The 17,146-nt window shown below is 39.4% G+C and overlaps 1 protein-coding gene across 29 annotated transcripts in view; it reads right to left on the reverse strand.

The window, feature by feature from the left end:
- DLG2 (discs large MAGUK scaffold protein 2) overlaps positions 1 to 17,146 on the reverse strand; it is a 1,060,789-nt gene that overhangs the window by 36,607 nt on the left and 1,007,036 nt on the right. For all 29 annotated transcript variants that reach the window (XM_075742480.1, XM_075742449.1, XM_075742451.1 and 26 more), the window contains one exon: positions 11,388 to 11,463. In XM_075742480.1, the coding sequence (XP_075598595.1) occupies positions 11,388 to 11,463 (76 nt within the window). The remainder of the gene's footprint in view (positions 1 to 11,387; positions 11,464 to 17,146) is intronic.

Here is a 17,146-nt window from a genome sequence, read left to right on the forward strand (position 1 = left end):
CCCTAACATTATGGCCGCCTAAGAAACAATATTATCTTGTAAACAAACTCTACACAATTATAAGGTTGAAGAAACTGGAAAATTTATGAGTTACATGTGTTTAAATTGCTCATTAACTGAAGAAATGACTCTACCAGTATTTTCTTTGAGTGACAAGCTGCCAATAGGCAGAAATATTTTTCACCATCTGGATTAAGTTCAACACCAAAGCCTTTGTTTCTCACATTTGCTACTCTATTCCATTGTGCTTACAAGTTGTAGATATTTAGTATTTGTACTTCTCAATAAAATGCAAAATGGCTTTTTCTTTTTTAAACTGGAAAATAGAGCCAAAGTTTTTTTACTGTAGTATTTTTTTTAATTTGAAAGAAAAACTTCTAGTGGATTTTTAAAAGAAATATATGAAAATATACTTCTTTGCTTCAGCTGAGTAAAAGCCTCAAATTTGACCTGACAGTATTTTTCACAATTTCTAGAACTGTTTTACCTCTTTAAAAAAAACAGGTTCCTTAAGGCATGCCAGTTCCCTGCTAGAGTCAACACTGCTACTGTGACATAAATTAAAACTGAAGACTCACTTGTTTTCCTTTACTTTTGACTGTGACCTGGGCCCAACAGGCATGATTATTAAATTATTGCATGTCTTTGTAGAGTGCCTCAAGATATCCTAGAGCAATGAGACACTGTACAGTTAAATTTTCCTGGCTCTGTGCTCTTTTATCATCTGAATTTCATTTGATTACTTCAGCACATGAGTGAACTGGATGCTGATGACAGCAGTATTTCTAATGTACCTGCAGAAATGCTCAGCAAAATGTGTTCAGCTCAAGGGGAACGATCAGGGCAGTTCGATAATATGGGATCAGGTCAAAACAGATGTGCAGCCAGTGTCCACAGCCTGGTACCAGCTCCAGCTGTCTTGAAATGTGAAGATGGGACTGTGGAGGATGTGAAAATTCAGGAAAGAGCAAGGGCAGCTGGACAAATGAGACCCAGTTTTTCCTCCAGCATAGAGAGAAGCCGCCTCCTCCAAGATACAGGCTGCACTGGCAGGAATGATGCTGAGATCTGAATCTTCCATGATACTCAATGTTACCCCTATTTCTGAGGTCTTGCGGCCTTTGCTAGAACTTAAATCCAACAGAGAGAAAACCAGAAGCAAGACAGCAACAAAGTCAGATGGAGAAGAGCAATTTATTTCTCCTGTCTGCGCAGGGCAGTTTCACACCAAAGCTCTGGAGAATATCTTCAGACCTACTAATGCCCTGTGCCAATAAAAAGTCCTTGTGCAGAAAATATCTCTGCTCAGCAATTTGCTTTTAATAATTTCCACCAGCTTTTTTTGACTTCTTATAAAGATCTACCTATAAGAACCAGTTGGTGAGGAATTCTTGCAATATGATTTCCCATTATTTTTTTTATCCTGGTCATTAATTTCCATTTTATCATAGAGGAAGCATTCTCGAATGATTGCTAAAGAGTCCCAAATAAAATCCAATACTGCAGAAACAATGGTTTTGTAAAAGATTTTATGTCAATTAGTAATGGAGATGTAAACCCAGAAATTTTATTACATGAATGATTTCCAAACTTATTTTAAGTTGCACACATGAAAAAATTCTTCTTATTCTCTAGTTACAGCAAAGCAAATTTCAATCATTCTGAGACAGGGGAGTGCACAGTAAAATACTGATTCACAACTCTGGCAAATAAATGACATGCAGAATGATTTTCTATAAAAAGCCAAGTTCTGAGCAGAAGGGGTTTTTCTTGTCTGTAATTCTTCCGCCTGTAGGTATACAAGCAAAGAAGTTCAGAAGCCTGCACCATCTCCACAGTGGCAGCGTAATTCTTATTGACATCGCAGGAGCTATATGCTGGGCTGAGCAGAGGGCTTAACCCTGCACATTTCTAGGTAGCTTTGCCTAACCTAACCTAACCTAACCTAACCTAACCTAACCTAACCTAACCTAACGTAAGCTAACCTAACTTAACCTAAGCTAACCTATCCAAGTATTTATATTTTGCACTTGGCAAAGTGGTACCGGGGGACCATATTCAGAATATCTGTACAAATGCCTAGTTTATTCACTGCAACTACTAGCACAAAGATTAGTCCAAAAGAAATGGCTGAGATGTCTAAGTTAGGCTTTTAAACTGCGTAGTTTGAATAAGGCCCTGTGGTTCTTAAAGTTTAGATTATCACGTCCGATCAAGATAAAGCAGATAAGGACTGCAAATCCTTGTCACACCTTAGCTTTGGGAAGCACCGAAGGACCATAACCATGTCTCAGCATGCCTTGAAATGGCTGCTACGTGTTTCAGAAGGTGCACCCAGTTAAGGCTCACAGAAATGGGATCTGCTGCACCTAGCTTCAGATATTTACCTGGTACGTGCCTGGGGCAGAGGTAGGGACCCCAGGCTCCCTTTGCAGGCAGTGCATCATTCATCACATCTCTTTTAGACAACAGTGGCAGGTTGGTGCTCTTAACCGTGAAGAAAGGAAGAGCCGTTCATTTTGGGATTTGTTGACATGGAGAAATATTCATTTAGGAGACAGTAAATGCATACTTGAAAAATCAGCTAATGTTTTACAACATTTACAGAATTGTCCCAACATCATGCGTAAATAATATTTCTTCAAGAAGCCATATTTCAGGCTTTCCAATTGTGCAGGTAAAATATTTTTGTGACAGGTAAAAGCCAAGCTAGAACATTATGACCCATCTCTGCATGTGCTCCTCAGACATTTCCCAGAAACTTATAAATAAATGCCTAATGGAAGCATATTTTAGCTAGGAATTATCACTCTAAGCAAATTATGTTTAATATCAGTGGGTGTCCAATAATTGTCTGGCACTGAGACAATAAAACATTTTTGTTTTGGGCAAATTGCAATGTGTTTGTTGGGAGTGTTACTGAAGAATCATTTTGTTTATACAGCCAAGGCCATACTGTGAACCATTCTGGATGATAGATGTTACTGGGAATGCTAAAATGTTATTAGGAATCAGATCAGAACATAGCGGAAATACTGTGGGGTTTTGAGGGCCTGCCTAATCTAAAGTTTCACTTCAAATGTCTCTAGTCTGGGGGATGGAATTCATATACTTATGTTTTACTCTACTTCATGTCTTCTATTTTTAATGTGACTGAAGTAATACAACAGTCCTTAGCAAAAACACATACTGGGGCTCAGGTCAGCTTCTACCGCATTTAATGGGAAGGCTCTTTGATCTCTTCAGCATATTAGAAACACAATGTAATGGAAGTAAAAGAGAATACTCAATTCAGTTGATACTGCAAGTGGAAATAGCACCAAGGAATGGAAAAAACTTTATAAACTAAAATTTAATTATACAGCAAAGACTGACATTTTATTCCTTATGGTCAAAATGAATCAGAATTGGTAGTATGAGCCTTACAGGAAAACACTATCTTCTACAGCATACTGCTAACAAATACTGTTTGAATAGTCAAAAGAATGGCACGCTAGAAAATTCTGGACCAAACTAAAGTGTTTTGAGAGTCACAGAGCAAAATAAACAGCAAGTTCATCCTGGTTGTTCATGATCTCACCTGGGATCACATCGGTGGGATATGTGCTTGCAGGACTAGTAGGTTCAATAAACTCCCACAGCCTATGGTCCTTGCCAGGGCTGTGCTGCTGGTTTGCCTGTGCCCTGCCGTGCATCTCACCCATCCCACCTCACCTTGCTGACGTGATTTCCTGGCTTGATTTTGGACCTGACTCATCACTATGGACTTTCTGAGAACCATGGGGTTGTGGACCAACCTTGGTAGTTGCCACCAGACTTGGTGTTCGTGCCCTGGGACTGCCCTGGACTGCATCCCTCATTGTGAGGATGCTGTCACCCTTGGGTCCTGGTGGAGCAGCCCTCTCCTGCTGCTCCCATCTTGCACTACATCCGGGTTATTGTCCTCCAGCTGCTATCCTGGGCAGCAGAGCTGACTCTAATACACTCTGCCCTCTTTAACACAACCTCCTTAAAAATAGTTGTAAGTATAGAAATAGAACAACAACATTGCAGCTGCATTATTCACTGGCTGCTCCTTAAAAACGACAGTAGTGGCAGCCTAGAAAAAATATAAAAGGGATGGATTATGAAGGCAAGTACACCCAGGGAGGTTGCTCCTAGGCAGATTGCTCCCAGGCATATGTACCTCCAGTTTCTGAAGATTACAGCTACACAAGTCATCATTTTTCTAAGCAACGGTCAGAATAGCAGTTGGAGGCCAATTTATAGCTGAGCTGAGCACTTAGTCCAGTAAGAGTGCTCAGATTTCTTTGAAGAATACCCCACAGGCGGCCATTCCCATTAAATAGCAACAAGAAATTAGAAAGACTGGGAGAACAGAGAAAAGCCAGGCTAGATTGGTAAGGAGGGATAAATCTGGCTGAGACCAAGAATAAAGAATATTTAATTGTGTGTCCGTGCCTACGCCACCTTCGCTAACCCTCCTCCATATCATCCTTGCAGGTAGGTGTATGCTGCTTAATTTATGTTCAACCTCTCTTCTTAGTAAATCACTCCACCTGTGATCCCACACGTTCTGGTGTTTGACACTTCCATTATCTTTTACTCAGCGTCTGTTGCTATTTTCTGATCACCAAATTTAGAGGGGGGGAAGGAGGCAGCGGTCCCTCTTTTTCTCTTTTCATCCAGGTACACATGGGCAAATACACACCAATGTGGACAGAAATGCTGTTCCTAGTCCAGTACCTCTCCTTTCACTACCATTTTGCTACTGACTGGAGGGAATTCAGAAAACAAACATGATTCAGCAATTGAGTGGATTTTGTAAGGAAAACTGAGGGGTCAACGAGACCCCTCAACTGGGACATGTCAGAGGATCTACTCTTTCTCTGTCCGTGCAATGTAACCCACTGGAGAGCATGTGTTACCAGGCTCTCCAAATCAGCAGCTATCTCCACAGTGAAGATGAAGGTTTTCAAACATGCTTACATTGCAGATTCTCTTCAGCTTCTATTATTTTCTCAGTACCAGTACTTTAGGAAATCTATTTATTATGTCAAATATTTTTAGAAGATGAATGCAAAGAAAAGTTGGTAAAGATACACGGAATATGTGGAAGACTTTCTGATTATGGACTACAGAACTCCTTGAGAGTTGGGATTGTTCAGCCTGGAGAAAAGGCGGCTCCGGGGAGATCTAATTGCAGCTTAAACAGCACCTGAAGGGGCCTACAGGAAAGCTGGTGAGGGACTGTTTATCAGGGAGTGTAGTGACAGGACAAGGGGTAATGGGTTTAAGCTGAAGGAGGGTCGATTTAGATTAGATGTTAGAAAGAAATTCTTTACTGTTAGAGTGGTGAGGCACTGGAACAGGTTGCCCAGGGAAGCTGTGGAGGCCCCATCCCTGGAGGTGTTTAAGGCCAGGCTGGATGGGGCTTTGGGCAACCTGGTCTAGTGGAGGGTGTCCCTGCCCATGGCAGGGGGTTGGAACTAGATGGTCTTTATGGTCCCTTCTAACCCAAACCATTCTATGATTCTATGATTGTATAATTCTAAAAGTGGTGAAACTTAGAAAACTTAAGCCTAGTTAAACACTGATACATGTTAGAAACAATCTTCAATTGAAAGAAGAGAAAGAAGCCAGATAGTCCAATACATTTTTATACTTTCTAATTTCTGAGAAGCAGGGATCCAGTTGGGATTATCACCTTTTTCTCTGCATTGCTGCACCCAGATCTGCCATGGTGAACTGCTAGCACAGATGCTGTACCTGAGACAGGGTGGGTATGACTGTAGGTTCTGCTTGGTGAAGATGAAGACAAATAATCCAGTCTCCATATACCTTGATAGGAGAAGAAATATCAACAGGCTTAAACTGCAGCAGTTTAGCCATTTCTAATGATGAGGAGAGTGAAGGACTGGAGCAGATTGTTTGGGAAGAATATGAAATTTCTGCTGTGGCAGGTCTTTAGGTAGAGATCAGACAAATCTGCGAGACAGGAAGAAGGTACAGAAGACACCCTCAGGGCAGGAGGTGCACTCGGTGACCACCTAAGGTTCCTTACAGACAAGTTTTTCTCTGATTTGATGACTAGGGCTGAAAATACTATGATTGTCTAGAGCATAAATTGTTTGGAAATAGGTGGGTTGTTTGGGTTTTTTTTTTTCCAAATACTTAATAAGTTGTCAAAATGTGTCCTATGTATCAAGTCCTGACAGTCACTGGATTTTGACATTTGGAGGAGAGGTGCATTGAATATGCAGATAGTTTTATTTACACCACAATATCGAGTTTTCTATCTCAGTCAATTTTAGTTTTTTCTTTTCATGCCTCAGTGCAGTGTTGCTAAAATGACAATAAAGCAAGGGGGTGACCTTACATTGCAGGCAGGGCTGTGGGATCCGTGAACAGAATCTGCTCATAAGAAATATTATTAAATGCTATCAAGCTTCTGACTGTCATAATAAATACATTCAGAGGCATTTGAAGGGGCAGGCTGAGTGTAATGTAGGTAATCTGACTGGAATATGAGAAGGACTGTGGATGACGAGCTAACTGAATAGAAAAAAGACTCGTGGATAGAGATGGAGCAATACGGTGTGGGTCAGAGCCCAGGACCTGCACTGCTGATGTGCAGCAGAGCTGCTGGGAGAGATGTTGGAGGGATGGGGCAGTGCCCTTTCTCGGCAGGCACCACGTCCCTGTTCAGCACACCGCTGAGCAGCCTCACTAGTCCACTAACCGTGAACTGAACACCCTCCCCATGCACCCTGACACACGCATAAAAATAGAGAGATTGTGAGAGGCATGACATTTATTCTGCTGGGAAGTGAAATTGGGTATTTGGCCATAAGACAATGTTCTGGAGTCACTGGCCAAATAAGGTGTAAAATGAAAAGGCATATGGCATAAAAACCCCAGTTCTCTGAATAACACTAATTTTTACCTAAGCATTATGCTTCAAGATAGTGCAACACTTCTCTGTGAACAGGCAACATCCATGAATATTAGAAAAACGTGAGATGTTGATAAAGGTCTTTCCCAGAGCTACAGTTTCCTCTACAAAAATATTTTCAAGAGACAGTCAAGAAAGAGTATATGATCTGACAGGGAGAAAAGCAAAAGAAATGCTATTTTTGTCTCCTGAAAGACTGGTTGTAATTACAGTAGTTGAGAAAAAAGCAGATTCCTGGCTCATCTCTTTTCCCTCTGTAATATTTCCATCATTGTTTGACATTCTTTTTGACTCAGTAAAAATCCGAAAACCCCTCAACCACTGTGGGTTTTAGGATTAGATCTCTTTGAGCCTGAAGCCTATGGCAGGGGGAATTACCAAGAGTTCAGTGTGCCGCTTTGGCAGATATATAACCCTGCTCACAGCTACGAACGTGTTCTGCTCCTTTTGGCGCAAAGGTGAGCGTCAGCAAATACTTGGGATGTGATCTTGAGTTCAACATAACATAAACCATACTTTTTAATTAAGTTTGTGCTCACATAACTGCTTTAGCTTCCTCCAGCATAAATATCAGACATAAAACTTTGGGCTGTGCTGTTTTCCATTGATTGCCCACAGACCAGTGGGCCCCATAGACTGAGACAGCAAATGCTTAGGAGATTGTAACTGTGTTATCTGAGCTTTATCTGTTATCTTTTTTGTGTTTGAAACTTTAAGGTAGCCAGTGTCCTGGAAACCCTGCCCTTTGCTGCAGAGGCACAGATTCAGCCGTAGGGGTGGACTGGTTGCTTTGATACTCCAGCCACCTTCAGTAACAGCTAGAAAAGCTGGTGAAGATCATTACTACAATTATATGAACGAAGTTAAAGACTGAACTTGGTCAACCTAACTGAAGCACAATCTTGCTTGGTGAAATGAAGCGGTTTCTACCAGTATTTGTATTCTTCTCCTTATTACACAGGTGTTAGCATCTCTAACTGGTTTGATATCTTTAAAAATGTCAATAGGATCTGGGATTCTGATGATGCCTCTGAACCTGAACAAATAAGTTTCTTTTGGTCAAAATAAATAGAACATGAAAGAAAAGTAGCCCTATTGGATTAAACCAGAGATACAGTTAGCCCAGTAGCTGTTTCTGAAGTTGTCCAATAACAGATATTTAAAAGAAAAAGTAGCAGACACATGATCCTTCCCCTTTTATAACCTCTCTGCCTCTTGAAATCAACAAGCTGATGAGCTACATGACAAAAGTGTTAAAAGTTGTAATTGGATCCATTGCTTGCTAACTTATCTAATTCCCTTTTAATTTATTTATTCTTTATACAATATCCTGTAATAATGAGCATCCGAATTTAATTATGCGTTGTATGGAAAGGTACTGTCTGTTGCCTGATTTAAATTTGAGACCAGAAGATTTCACTGGAGCTCTCTGTGATTCACAATCCCTGTTTGTGTATCCATTCTAATTTTGTAGACTTTTATTTCACAAGCCGTGGATTGGAGGAGTCCAGTGAAATGAATTAAAAGTGATTCAAATTTGCTAAATCACATTTAAAAATAATGCTGAACTAATTTTCTAGATGAGGTAATGCACCCAAGTTGGGCTTGAAAAAAAGGAACTTTTGGTCCTTTGAGAAGACTATCCTTTAGCTATCCCTGCTAACAGGTTTGTCAACTGTATTCCTGAGTGTTCTTAAACACCTTTTCAGTGAGACACACGAAGCTGATCAGCTACAAATGTCACACCATATATAATACTTTCTTTGCATCTTTTCTCCAGATTTGGGATTAAAAATGAGGCATAAACAGATGAAAATGCATAAGACTTTTAAAACTTGCTGAATAACTAGAAAGTTCGTATTTTAAAATCAGAGAGAGGTTATCTCAAAGAAATGTTGGCACTATATCTCATAAAATATTTACTGTTGCTTATTAGCTCTTAAATGTTTCTTCTATAGGAAAAGAAAGGAATCCTGACCAGCAAGACGCTTCAAGTAAAATCACAACAGGATAAACCTTCTACCTGTGCAAAACCCCCCAAACATTCTCTGTATTCAGTTCAATTTTGTTAAAAAAAATGCTTCCATGCACATCTCCTGGCCAAATTTAGAAGTATCACATGAAAACCTATTCTCCCAATTTCATCTTTAGAGTAAATTAAGACAGTACCCCTTGCCCACACGGTCATGAATGTATGAGCACAAAGGTGCAACACGCACACATAAGCCCATTCCTATCTGAATTTTAGCTTGACTTCCAACAGAAGACTTCTCCTGAGCTCACTGCAGCCCTGTTCATCTGGACTGAATTTCTTTCAGACAAAAAAAAGTAAAGCAGGCACTGTTATACAGCTTACACCTCTTCTTTTTGAACTCTGCATGACTAAATGGAAATGCTGATCCCTAAAATGCGCATACATATATATACGTACTCAAACACCTCATTTTACATGTTGATGCTTAACTTAACAGCGAATCCTTCTTCCCTTTATGCTCTTTCAAACACAAGCCTACATTATCTTTTCCAAAAAAGCCTTGAAGTTGTGGGATTTTTAATTTTTTTTTTTATCATAGACAAAAGATACTAAATATAGTATAGATACTAGATACTAAATATAGTATAGATATAGATACTAAAAATAGAAAGTGTGGTCCCAAATGGGTACAATGGTCTTGGTCTGTAATTACACAATTTCCTAAGCACTGAAACAAACATTGATGTGAGTGGCTGGAAGATAAACGCCACACTGATGACAAAAATGGAAAAACAATTTGGGGAATCAAGAGGTAATTAAATTCTTGACAGACTCACTTGAATAAGGACCATTAGTTATATGAATGAATTATTCCTCTGAGGCTTTGATTATATACAGGAAATAGACATTTAACAAGTGATTTCATTGGCAATATAAAGCTTATTATCTCCCAAAATAAATGGCAACATTAATTTACACAGTTGCAGACACTGGTCATTTCAAACTAAAAAAAATGGAGTTCTGGCTCCTGAAGAAATGCAATGAGATGAATAAGTCCTTTCACAACACAGTTTGTTATATATTTTATACCAAGTTATCTGCATGTGCAAATGATTTGCAGAGACTGAACTCTGATTCCACATACCTTATAAATCTGAAAAACTGGTTTCAGTCAGTGCAATTATTCTGCCTTTCCATTGAACTCAGTAACTGTTCTGTAGAGCAGTAAATGGAAGTATTTGCAAGTCCGAAATATTATTTTGCTGAGATGCAGAGGCTTGGGACCCACTGTGCTAGGAACTGCATATTCATGGCAAGAGGAACTTCTTACCCTGCTGACCTGTTACAGTCTAAGTGAAAGGACAGAATAAACTGGGATAAGAGAAGTATTATTATTCCCATTACAGAGGGAAGCGAATCAAGAAGAAAGAGATTAAGAATGAGAATTTCAAACTAGGCAGAGGACCACAGGAACAGCAGGTCTGGAAGGGACCTGCTGAACCACTTGGTTTTGTCCCTTGCTAGCACCTATGTATGACTGTGCCCTCTCATCACCCGGTTTTGGCCCTGCCCTGTGCTTTCTGCAGCCAAACAGGACTTTTTGCTGATGGTTTCTGAAGCTCTGTCTCTTGGTTTGCTCACAGAAGCCCTCAGTCGTAAATGCCCTGTATGCCAACTGGGCTGTTTTCAAAAATAAATCCCTGCAAATGTCACATCAAGTATTTACTACTGCTACAAATGCAAGCTACACTTCACCAGAAAAATATACCTCAACAGCCAGGACTGTGGGCATTTCTCATGCTATAACTCTTGCCAACCAGCCAGCAACGTACAGGATATTAGACATCAGGTTAATGAAAACAGTTGACTGCTGGGCACAATAGAGTGATGCTGCAGAGAGGTAACAGCAGGAAGGCTGCTCTGTCCGGATAGTGCTGGTGGAAGGGAACTTGCACGTTTTGTGTTGGCTGGCCCATCGTGCCTGCTGCGAAACACAACTGTGTTCAATGTCTGTCACAACTGTTAAAGCAAGAACATTGGAAACCTAAATTTTGCATCTGGGACTCTTTAACTTTCAACTTTTTGTTTGAGATTTAACAGCTTTTGAAGCCAGGGAATTTACACTTCTTGCCCTATTTCATGAAACAATTAACCATCTGCATTGGTTTTTAACATCTCTTCTCTAGCCGTCATTTAACTACAATTGTAGCTATAACAGAATGCTCTTTATTTCCTTAGTATCTTCCATTTAGGATGCACTGTCAGTCAGTATTATTATAAAAAATATGTAATTATTTAGAAGATTATATCATATTATTCTCCTGTCTATATTTCAGTATACTCCAGGTCTTAGTTGCAACAATCTAAATATTCCTTATTTTGCTACAATTTTCTCTACTCTGAAACATAGAAAACATTTACAAAGTGCAATTTCAAAAGGTTTCACTATTTACGTACCCCTTTTGCATCGATTACACCAGGTTTTGCGTTGAATTTCACCGTCTTCAAACGCGCACGCTCCTTCCTTTCAACTCTGGGGATAAGAAAACACAAATAAAGAAACACACGTTGATTTTAGCAGCGTTTTGAACAATATATCTGATATCTCATCTCTCGAGACCATTGGTGGCTTACTATGCATAAAGTGAGCATTTAAAGGAAATTTTATAAATTGGAAAGAGAAAGACATTGGGTCACTTCCTTAGCCAAGCAGCAGTTTCCTGGCAAACACGGGGTTGGCTTCGAGGAGCCTTGGCTGTCCTACACCAGCAGAACGGCACTCCTTCCCAACACACATGGGAGTGTGGTAAAAGCATGTTAAGGACAGATTTACTCTCTCTAATTTAAGCTGTCCAAAAAATCAGGCAACTTTTAAGAGTTCTTCTGTGGTCAGAGGAATGAAACAAGGGCAGAGAGAGAATAAGCTGTTCACCTTGGTGCTTTCAGATGTGCACTTTATGGTGGAATAAATTTCTCTCTGTGCAGGCACCTTTTCGTCCTTCTATAGAGGGAACTTGGATTCCCTCGCTTACATAAATGATGAACTTTTAGATCATCCAAATAACGTAAAACAAATCCCACCATTTCTGAATATGTTTTCAAACCCCCTCCATGGTTTCAGAGTTATGAACTGCTTAAAAAATACCTTAAAATACTTTAAAATTAGCTGAAAATGCCTTACAAAACAGCATGTGACACACAGCGGTGGTGAATGTTGTCTTAGCTCATGGCAAATGCAAGGTAAAAAGGATAAAGTTTCACCTGATGGGTTGAGAAGATGTAAGGAATTGCAGTTGTTGGAAAGGAGAGTCTTGCCATTTCCCATTGCTCCCAGCAGTGCCCCTCATTGCTCCCTTCTCCACAGCACAAAACTAACCGAGTAATAAAAGTGAATAGCTTGCAATGGCTTTGAAGATTTAATCAGCCAACTGAGATGATCCAGCAACTAGTGTGGCTGGAGCAGACTAGAAGAAGGGAAGTGGAAGCTCCTTTCCCTTATCCCTCAGAGCAACCTTTCCCTTGAATCTTGAAGAAAAACAGAATCTCTTACTAAGATGAGTTTGAGGGAGGTACTTAGAAGCTTTCCAGGGGCCAATGTGTTTGTGGGCAATCCTTAAGAAATGTGTTAGGTGTTTTAAATTTTCTCAAATTGCCTCAAACCCATAAACCAACATTCACCATGCACACATCGACGATGTGCTTATAGCTTTGCAGAGCCCTTTGCACATGATCACTGTTTAAATCTTAGGTTCTAAATACCGACTTTAGAATACCACAGATTTTTAAGGGTCTTGCCCTCAGCTCAGGTGAAGTAATTTTGAATATGCTATAGCTGGAAAGATTTTCTTGTTTTAAAAACCTTATTTACAAATGGATTTCAAATTTATCTTCTGAAAGAGGGAGGTATGCTATTTGTTATGATATCCAAGTGCAGAGAAATTTTCTTGAGGTTTTGACTACTTAAATATACACAGTTTCACCAAAAAGAGTATTTCTGAGGAGATGTCCAAATGATCAGGGGCAGAAGAGCTATTTTCAACTACTCTAAAACACCTTAAATTGGGTAGGTGGTCTTATCTAAACCATGCCCTCCACAAACATCTGCAAGCAGATAGAATGAAAATAAGTTGTTTTTCTGACTCATTTCAGTGAAGACCTCAATGCGAGCGGGTGAATTCTGAAAACAAAAATAGGCAGATTCACATTACCAAATAATGTGGCCAAATAGGAGAGGACAGAAAGGATATATTTCAGAATTTTTCTCTGGGCTAGTTCCAGTCCGGCCTCAGGAATTGACCACCCTCTAGTAGGTGGATGCATTGGGTGAGCCCATCTTCATGATCAGTTTAATACAAATGAATCTGGTACATGTTCGGAAGACTGTCATACGAGATGACCCAAAGTGCTGAAAGGGAGGGCAAAAAGGACATTTGCTTTGAAAGCTCAGTCCTGATCTGAGCTGAAAACCCAGAGCACACAGCCCCCATGAGCCCACCGCCTGGGACCCGAGAGCCCAGACTGCAGTGTGGTATGACCCAAAGCCTGGCTTAGTCTGTACGGTTCTGATATTCATATATTTAAACTTGAAATGCTCCAATGAAAAGCCTCACAAGTCATTTGGTCGTGATATCTGTAGCTTCAATAAAGCCAGCTTGAGAGAGGAGTTGTTATACATGTTATACATGTATACATGCAACGCCTTCAGAGTGAGAAAATACTGCGATCTAAAAAATTCTCTTTGGGAGAGAAACACGTATCAAACAAAATCATCGGCAACGAGCTGATGCCGGACAAATTAATTCTAAAGAAAACACAGACAATTTTACTTTTTGATGCTTAATAAGTTTAGTTAGCAAAATAATATAGAAGAGGAATGCGTGGCATCTCAATCTATTTGTATCTTAGAATCAAGACTGGGCAAACACAAGTTACAGTCCTCAGAATAGAGGGGAAAAAAGACACACACAAGGCATTTATAAAGGACATAGCACTAGATAATTCAGTGTTTCTGTTCCTAATTATTATGGATCAATAACCTGAATTTCCATTATTCAATGAATGAGCACTATTTTAAAAACATGTCGGTAAAGTTAAAATCTATTAGCATACTGAAATATATGCAATAAATATTTTACCTGTGGGAAAACTATATGGCCTTAGTATATTTTGGAAGTTCATCATTACTACAAGATTTACACATCTAAATTTAAACTTTTAACACAGTATGCTTAAATAATGCTAGGAATTAAAAAATACCTAAGAAGGGGTGAGCTCTTCCCTTAACAAAATCAACCCAAAGAAACAGGTGCAGAGAGAGAAATCTAAAGAAAGGAAGAAGCTATTAATATCCTTACTTACCTTGACTAATATGGTCATTACTGTAAAAGTGACATTTACTACCTTTGCAAAATCATCTACAGAATCTATCATCTACTGGCCCAAGCAAAAAAAATCTGATCATCTACCTATAATTGAAAAAGTAACTCTATTTGTCTAAGATTAGGAATCGCTCTAGGAAATCTAAGTTGAATCCTGCAAAGTTAGCTTCTAAAAGTTCAATATTGTATTTTTATTAGACAATAAATAGCTGTGAAAAAAATGAGGTTTATTATATCCTCCAAATTGGTCCAGATATAACCCTTTTTCTAACTTTCACAGTTTCCCACAAATGACATTAGAATACATTCCTGCAAATCTCTCAGTTTCTAAGTCTGGATAGTAAGAATACCTAGTTTCTGATAGTTATTTTTTTTAAAATACAAACTCTCGTCTTTTGTTAGAATGATAATTAACACAACATATTTCCTTCTGTATGAGTGGGCTTATGTATTTCCTATTGAAATAGTGAATGCTGGTTACTATAGTTACCGTTTAAATTTAGAATAAATGCATTTCTCTGTAAGTGTGGAATATTCACATGGAAACAGCTCAAATGCAGCTTTCAAATTAAATCTATGCTATTAAAAACACATGAATAGTCTTAAACTTAAACTAGCAGATGAAGTCCCTTGATAGTACCGGTAAGAAATGAAGACTTGAGGCTGTGTAATTGCCTAAATAGGATGGATGCCTTCTGAGAAAATAATTAGCTCAAATGAACACAGTATTCTACTTATTAATCTGTGTTAACATTTAAACTCATTCCTGTCCTGTCTAACTTCCTAAAATATCTGCTTTTAACTTCATTTCTTATTCACTGCGTAAATAAATTTGGAAATTAACCCTGAAGAGTGGATCTTATTTATGAAATTTGTTATAATTGCATTAGCAGCCATGGAGGCATCGCTGTTTTCTACAGGCATAGCAGACAGATGAGGAGCTGCAGAAACATTCTGCATTGCTTTGAAACGTATGTCAATTATGTCATTAAATGCCATTAATCCTCCAGGCAAACATACCAACAACGTTCATACATGCTCAGCATGCCTGCCGAATATTACAAACATTTCATAATCAGGGACTGTACTAAGGATAGCACACAGTGTTGCCTCCCATCACAACTTTCCTGAGACCTTCCACAATAAAACTGTTCTCGGTTACTTATAATTTAGCTGAAATGTAAACTTCCGAGCTGAAATTTCATGTCTCAGGGTGATTACGTTACTGTTGCTGCCCGAAGTGTCAACGAAATGGGTTAGCTGTCAGAGAAAGGCTAGGATAAAATAAATAGTTTTCCCAGTTTATAGTATACTCTTAAAGCACTTCAGCTCAGGTGCTCTACTCCCTTCATCTATGGGGGCTGGGACTTGAAATGTGGCAGGGGTATCAGGAATATACCTCTCTTTTTCCTGAAGGAATCAACCCAATATCTGGATGTCTGAAAAACTTTGATTTTCACATGGTCTGGAGAAGTCCGTTAGAATTTAGCTTGGTTCATCAAAGATTTAGTCTTTGTTGAGGTGGCTGGAGTGAGAACTGCAGTGAATTAAGATATTTCCATAATTTCTCATCTGAGCTATCGGGAAACTTTTGCCATAGACAGAGCTGAAAAGGGAACTAAATGATAAAGATAAAAAGTATTGAATAGCAGTTCTTTTAGCATCATTGATCCAACTCTTAGAAAACACATTTTTAAAAGGAACACTAATTCAAACACTTTAGCACTTTTAGTTCTGTAATTGCTATATTTGAAGAAAAATAAACTTGACCTCCTTTCTCCCCAAGACAAAGGCACAAAAAGCCTTTTGCAGCAGCTGACATTATGAATGCCTAAATAGCATACAGGTGTAAATTCTTTACGCGGGTTTAGCTGACAGCAAACCTACCATCCCTTGGACAACATTTTGATCAACCAGCTGAGGAAATTGCTTTTAAAGGAAGAAATGTTTCACTTCAAACTGTATCCATTCTTCATTCACCACTGCTGCACAAAACAGGATTATGAGGGGGTTGCACAAAAAATAAAGTGAAGAAGGCAGATTCCCATTTGCCAAATTTGCAGAGGCCCAGATTTTCAACCCTGACTTGCCTGATGTACACATTGCTCCCATGACCCTTCCTAATTATATATTTTCTTGATAGAGCTATGCCTAAGGAATGGAGGAAAGCATAGATAGGATTTCCAAAACTACTTCATGGCTCAAGTCTCATTTTCAAAAGTGCCTGGGGGTCACTAAAACTCAATGAGATTTCCAGAAATGTCCAAAGACACCTACATCCAGCATTCAAATGTGACTTGGGAGCTGAAAAGCTCTGAGGCCCATGTGGAGACAGCATCGCTTAGCACAGCTGATGGAGATGTCATCCCAGCTTTCCACCCTCTCTCCAAGTGTAGGTCCCTGCAGAAACACTACTGTGTACAGGGAAATGGTGTAGGACTATGAGATCGGGGACAGTTGGAGTATATTCTGTCTACTCCTTTTCTCTTGAAACCTTTCTTGGTAGTAGATACCTCATGGCCATTTTCAAAAATATGGTCAGGATTTATTCTCCTCTTCCCAGGTATAGCTAAAAGAGTGGAGAGGTACATTGAAAATATACCTCAGCCTTCAGTGTTTCCTCACTAGCAGGTTCAAGACCTCAGTTCTTTGGGATGCTGTTCTCTTCTGACTACTCTTCGGAGGAACTTATTGCTGGGATGCAGCACCCACCGTGCTGCAATGTCTGTCTCCCTTTGTGTTTCTGGGCACATGTTGCTATTGAAAATGGGCCTCTGGGATTTTTCACAATGAGACTTTCTGGTCTTTGTGTGCACTGCAAACAAGAAGAGATCAAGC

This window comes from Balearica regulorum, chromosome 1 (genome assembly GCF_011004875.1).
Source record: "Balearica regulorum gibbericeps isolate bBalReg1 chromosome 1, bBalReg1.pri, whole genome shotgun sequence".
In the NCBI taxonomy this organism is placed as follows: domain Eukaryota; kingdom Metazoa; phylum Chordata; class Aves; order Gruiformes; family Gruidae; genus Balearica; species Balearica regulorum.